The sequence below is a fragment of the Antrostomus carolinensis genome, unplaced genomic scaffold (assembly GCF_000700745.2).
Source record: "Antrostomus carolinensis isolate BGI_N321 unplaced genomic scaffold, ASM70074v2 scaffold12535, whole genome shotgun sequence".
NCBI lineage: Eukaryota > Metazoa > Chordata > Aves > Caprimulgiformes > Caprimulgidae > Antrostomus > Antrostomus carolinensis.
In genome coordinates, this window is record NW_010314402.1 from 27,329 (window position 1) to 34,237 (window position 6,909).

Here is a 6,909-nt window from a genome sequence, read left to right on the forward strand (position 1 = left end):
TTGGGGAAAGACTCCCATGAAATGCAAGCAAATTTACCTAATAATTTCTGTCATTCTCAATCCATCCACAAGTTGAAAAAAAATTACATATGTATAAACATAAGCTGCACTATTTTGGCTCCTGCAATGAAATAACTCACTAAATACTGATTATTGAGACTTCTGTTGTCTGGTCTTTCTGTAGAGTTTCACTGTGAACATACTTTTAATACTGGAAATAGCCTTCTAGGCAACTAAGCTGCCCTCTGTGCTTTTCCCTTCCCAGTTCACTCTATTTTAAAACACCAAATAAAATTTGTACAGATTTTTACTAACATTATTTTGCCTTCATTTTCTTTCAGTTCATTTTGATTATTCTTCCTATCCCAAAAACAACACAGTGGGAAAACTGCCATCCCACGGCTCTTGAGTGCTTTACAGATTGATAAACCTGCCTAGCAGATAACAGCCCTGCATATGAACTACACACATGCCCTTTCAGTTGTAAATCCCACTTTCTGAGTGTTTGTGAGTAGTGGAAGGGGGTGGCCAGGGGAAGGATGCTGGGGTAACCTATATGAACCATCACAAGGTCACACTAACTTCTTGGCTACAGTATCACACACCTGGGACTGACTGCCCACATGACCCTTACGTGGCAGGGGGGTTGGAACTAGATGATCTTTAAGGTCCCTTCCAACCCAGACCATTCTATGATTCTATCAGGTCCCAGTCACTACAAAGATAGAAATGCTGCAGTCATCGGTGTGGTCTGTATTCCTCACTCTATTTAATTGCATTTGGTTACATTAACACACTGTTTGGAAGGGCCCAGTTAAGAAGGTCAGCTAGGTATGGCAGTGTGCCTTTACTGTTCAATGGGTAAAAAAATTAAATTATTTTCATTCACAAATATTATCTTACATTTCCCATCAAATATTTACTTTACTGATGAACTGTTATCATAGAACTTTTATAGTTCAAAGCTCTACACATAATATTCATAATGTGTTCTTCTCTTGAAAATGTCACACAAGGTTATTAATTCTCAAAGTTGCTTTAAGATAAAATGGTCAGGAAGCTTTTAAACAACCAGAACTGACAATATTGACATAAAGAGGCAGTGAATATCTAAAAGTTTCATTTGCTTTGGCTTCTTCAAGGTCACCATTTTTAAGAGCCTTGTGAGATTAGCAGCGTTCTCACATCAGCAGTTTACTTTTGGACAAACTAGCAGCCACTAGCCCAGCAATGGGCTAATCTGTTTCACGGGACACAGGTTCACCCAAACCTTTTCTAAGAAGTAATTCACATTTAGAAAAAGTAAATAAAATCTGCAACTGAATATATAATTTCCAGGTGACAAAATGAAAGAAGAAAAGAAATTGCAAACAAGGGTTAAACTTGTGTGAATGTTTTCAGATCAGGTTTCACTAGTTTAAAAAAAAGCAATAAACATTATCTAGGTACCTATTTTCACAGCCTAGTAAGCTTTTGTAGTCTGAAAATAAAATTCAATGGTACAGAGCATTATCTCTTCTGTAAATCACATAAAATAAAAGGTTTCTGAAATGTCTAACTACTGTATTTATACTCTTTATAGTACTTCTACATCTACTTTTAGAAAACTATGAATGATACCTTAATAAGAGATCAGACATTCTTTGAATATAATCAGTACCAGATTTTGTGAACCAAAAAAGCAGATTCACACAGGTACGATTAAAAATTAAGATCAGCATCCCCAATGTGGCATGTAATATTTCTCTTTGCCACGGAAGGAGAAGACAGCTGAGTACCATCATTTAACTCTGAAATATACACTGAAGTGTCACTGAAGGTACTTACTGGCTGAGGCTTGAGGTTGAATGCGAGGTATTCCTCCATTTGGCACTTGGAAGTTTGAGTCACTTCTGCTGTTTTTCACAGACTCGGTTTGGATGTTCGGTGTCCTGGACAGGTTTGGAAGACTACGCCTTAGTTTTTCTGTACGAAATAATACAAAGACACCACACACATAGTCTGATGCTGGACAAAGTTCAGGTTACGAGCCCATAGTTGAACCCCAAATCCAAGTGACACAAAACGTTAGCCATACAAAACTACACTGCAATTTAAAAACCTATTTTGTTATATTACAGTTCTTCTATTATCTTGAATTAAAGTTCTGTATTATTCTCAGATCTATGACATACAAAATATTTATATCAAAAAGCAAGAATGTACATTTTTCACCTATGGTGAAAAAAGTCAACCATAGTGTGTTTTGAAATTGGAACATATCTGGATTATGATTGTCCGGCTTTTGTTCTACTGTTACAGAAACTGAATAGGCAAACCTAATTTGCAGTTTTCAGAGTCTTTACCTAGAAAGTTAATTATAATATAGAATGTTTGCCTGAAGATTAAAAACACATAGTAATTATTTTAGTTAATATTTGTGACTACCCAGTCCCATATCAGCACATTATACAAGTAACAGTCATCCACTTGGAAAGAAACTCTTCATACACAGCATTCAAAATTATTGTAGCATCCAGTTATGCTTCATCTTTCACATATGACTTGACTGTCTATTCAGCTAATACTGGTTCTTCAAGGGTCTCCTGGAATTTGTACCATTGCTCACAGAATACAAAAAGATGCCATTAAATATCTCTCAAGTCTAATGACATTCTGTGTATCTCCAACCCACATGGAGATGGGTTGATGACATACTTTGGAGAGAAGACCGCAGATGCCTTGTCAGGATGAGTGGCCAACCTGATTCTGTAGAGGGATAGGGAAAAAGAAGTACCCTAACCATGCACAAGCACTAAAGATGAAAACAAAAGTAAGAGTCTTCATAGGCTGAATATTCCTACAAGTGTACTTTCTGCACTTAGTAGTTTGCATTGATTTGCACTGCAGCTGGTGCATTGTTGAACCCCATCAACTGAATTTCAGTTTAACCATTCTACAGAAAAAAGAGAAATCCCAAACAACTTTTTTTGGCTGCTGTTGTATCAACTCTGAATATCCAAACAACATTCAACTGCACAAAAACCACTGCAAGAGAATTCCTTGGAAGTGTTTCAGAAATACAGGATCACATGCTCTATTTTGATCCCTCTGGTATGTGGGATACCAGCTTTTAGTTCCTTGCCTCTCATGGGATATTTTTGTTGTAGTTCATCTAAGATGCATTAAGGCTTTCATGAAACTCCAGAAGAGTAGGAAAGGAATTCTCAACTAAGTCACAATATAACTGATTAGCTTCTGCATTGTATGTTTTCCTGTATACCTAAAATTTCCCTGAATCACTATGACTAGATGAGACTTAAGCCAACCCTTCTAAAGATATTTTTGAATAGCTAATTAAAATCGCAGGATCATCTTCCCCAAAAGTTCTGGCCTAAAATTCTAATGTTTCTTAGTCAATGAAATTCTGTAAGTGACATAGACCTCTTTGCTGTATTAGTAGAGGAAAAAAACACCTAACAAAAACAACCCCTAGAAAATAAACTGTTTAAAAATGCATTTCTACATCATCTCTACTGCAGACATTTTTCATCCAGCTTATCTTTAAGATGAAAAAAATAAGGTGAATTCTTAATTATCTAGATGTATATTCTTTCCGAATTTAAGATTTTATTTTCCTGATAACAACTACAATTGTTAAAATGGGAATATGCTTGTGAAATTTCAGCCCAGTTAAAGAAGCTTCTGCCAGACTGCTACCAGGAAAAAGTACATTCAAGAAGCAAAATCATATCAGGATTACATTATTTTGTTCTATGCCAATATGGTATAATTGTGTCAAGCTAACTGCAAGCTTTATATAACTGCAAAGCAGTTTGCACAGCTTTGAGAGATCTAAAATACCCAACAAATGTATGACTTAAGTACTAATATTTTTAAGGCTATGTTCATGACCAAAGAGTTCAGAGTCTGGCACTGCCAGAAGAAAGCATTCAGCTACCACAGAGGCTCCAAGCATGCATAAATTGCCATGTTACTCTTATCTGACCACAGTTACTTTCCCTGCATTTTATTCTGCCATCTGCAAGGCCTAACCCTGCTGGTGAATGATAGTTTCTCTTGGGCTCTGCTTTATTTTAGTGCATCTGCCTGCCAAAGATAGAACTCAGTCACCATGAAACTCAAGTACACCCAGAGTGACTGGATAACATCTAAAATAAATATAAACCTATCAACTCATCTGACTGTAAGGGTTCCCCAGCAGAACTTAAGCTTTGTTTGCTCTGCTTTTTTCAACGCTGAACTCTGAGATTAAACCATGATGTTACACAGACATATAGTTTTAGCACTGCACATGTACCAAAATCCTTTACAGGAACTACACAACTACTCATGTAGTGAATTTGACACAGATCTTCTTACCTTCACTTTTGACATTACTAGTCTGCAAATCTGTAGGATGGCCTTGAAGCGAAAGACGAGGTTGCTGTAAGCGGCTAATCATAGGCTGGGGCGACACTCTACTGTATTCTATACTTCGAGCAGGTGATCGGGAGCGAGGTGAATTCCTTGGAGATTGTTTTGGTGAAGGCCAGGGAGAACTGCGAGGTGATGGTGAGAACCTGTTAACAGCAGGGTGCACTGTGTGATGTGTGCCATCTTCTTCATCTTCTAAACTCTGCGCGTCGAGCTCCTGATCGCTGAACGTGCCTCGCCTTGTAGAATTGCAAGAAGAACCAGAACTACGCCGAGAAGCAGTTGCTGCGTACTCTTGCCGGAGGCCTGGCAACAATGAGAACATTGTTCACTTGCTTCCAGCCCACAGATGGTTCAAACTAGAGACACTGCATACAAATATCTGCCCAGTGCTCAAACTCAAATTTGGCTCATCTTAACTAATTTTAGTTATTAATTCCAGATTATCTAACAGCTGATAATGTCTTCAAATAAGTAGATGAATTCATTCCTGTTCCTGCCACAGCATTCATCAGTATAGGTGTGTTGTGTACTTGCTCATCTTGTCTCCCAGGCTGGATACTAGCAACACAGGCTATCCCTTAATTTTGTTATCAGATAACATGCTATAGCAATTACAGCAGCTACAATAAAATGTCTCTTGCAATGTATTAGTAAATGTAACAAAAAAGCTCTATGATTAAGCTACGCCTACAGAAACCAGAGTTGTGGGGTGCACACACTCGGAGGGGTATGCAAAACAATCCACTGGAGTAGAAGAAGAAAGTTTTGTACTACTAATAAAATTATTTTTTAAATAGCATTTATTTCTTTATCTCATCCTATTAAAATTTCTACTTATGTGTACATTTGTGTATTTTTGTGTACATAATATATTAGCAGAGTAGTATATTATTTATAAAAATATACATATATTGGAGATATTGGAGATCTGAGGGTTTTTTTCACTGGCAGGGATCATGGCATCATAGAATGGTTGGAAGAGACCTTAAAGATCATCTAGTTCCAACTCCCCTGCCATGAGCAGGGACACCTTCCACTAGACGAGGCCACTCAAAGCCTCATCCAACCTGGCCTTGAACACTTCCAGGGAGGGGGCAGCCACAACTTCTCTGGGAAACCTGTTCCAGTGTCTGACCACCTGGGCAACCTGTTCCAGTGTCTGACCACCCTCACAGGGAAGAATTTCTTCCTAATATCTAATCTAAACCTGCCCTCTTCCAGCTTAAAGCCATTTCCCCTTGTTCTAGCACTACCCGCCCTTGTAAAAAGTCCCTCCCCAGCTTTCTTGTAGTCCCTTCAGGTACTGGAAGGCCACTATAAAATCTCCCTGGAGCCTTCTCTTCTCCAGGCTGAACAGCCCCAACTCTCTCAGCCTGTCCTCATAGGAGAGGTGCTCCAGCCCTTGGATCATCCTCGTGGCCTCCTCTGGACTCGTTCTAACAGGTCCATGTCTTTCTGGTGTTGGGGGCTCCAGAACTGGACACAGTACTCCAGGTGGGGCCTAATGAGAGTGGAGTACAGGGAAAGAATCACCTCCCATGACCTGCTGGACATGCTTCTCTTGATGCAGCCCAGGATACGGTTGGCCTTCTGGGCTGCAAGTGCACATTGCTGGCTCATGTTCAGCTTCTCATCCACCACCACTGCCAAGTCCTTCTCTTCAGAGCTGGTCTCAAGCCATTCATCACCCAGCCTGTATTTATATTTGGGGTTGCCCCGACCCAGGTGCAGGACCTTGCATTTGGCCTTGTTAAACTTCATGAGGTTAGCACAGGGCCACCTCTCAAGCCTGTCAAGGTTCCTCTGGATGGCGTCCCATCCCTCCAGTGTGTCAACCGCACCACTCAGCTTGGTGTTGTCTGCAAACTTGTGAGGGTGCACTCAATCTCACTGTCCTTATCAGCAACAAAGATGGCACTGGCCCCAATACCAACCCCTGAGGGACACCACTAGTCACCCATCTCCATTCGGCCATCAAGCTGTTGACTGCAACTCTGAGTGAGGGCATCCAGCCAATAAATCCAGATACACAATAAAAAAGTCTGGAGACCACCCAGTTAGACAACTGAAATTACTACCACTTTCTGTAGTCTCAGAAGGACAAAAAAGACAGACAAAGAATCAACAAAACCTATAATAAAAGGGAGACATCAACACAGGTGCTTTTCTTAACCATTTGCCACATTAACTTTGCGTTTTGGTGATTTACATCATGGTTAAGCACTGATGTCAAAAAGACTGGATTACACTGGGAAGGCACATATCTCCTGAGAAGACTGGTGGCAGGCAGTTATCCAGTCTATCAACCATCCTTTTAGCGTGCAGTACATGCTACAAATTCATACTCTCTCTAGTATTTCTTTTGTCTGCTGTTCCTAAAGAACACTTCTGCACAGCAACTTCCTTTCCTTATCCTAGAGGCAGAAGTCCTTAGCCAGCCTTCTCAGGAGAACTACATTTGCACTTCCGTAGTAGAATCTACACCCCTTC

At 39.8% G+C, this 6,909-nt stretch overlaps 1 protein-coding gene across 1 annotated transcript in view; it reads right to left on the reverse strand.

Moving 5' to 3' along the window:
- Positions 1–6,909, reverse strand: part of SLAIN2 (SLAIN motif family member 2) — a 25,241-nt gene that overhangs the window by 10,540 nt on the left and 7,792 nt on the right. The window contains exons 4-5 of the mRNA XM_010167636.1: positions 4,363–4,722; positions 1,828–1,965 (exon numbers count right to left, since the gene is read on the reverse strand). Coding sequence (XP_010165938.1) covers positions 1,828–1,965; positions 4,363–4,722 — 498 coding nt within the window. The remainder of the gene's footprint in view (positions 1–1,827; positions 1,966–4,362; positions 4,723–6,909) is intronic.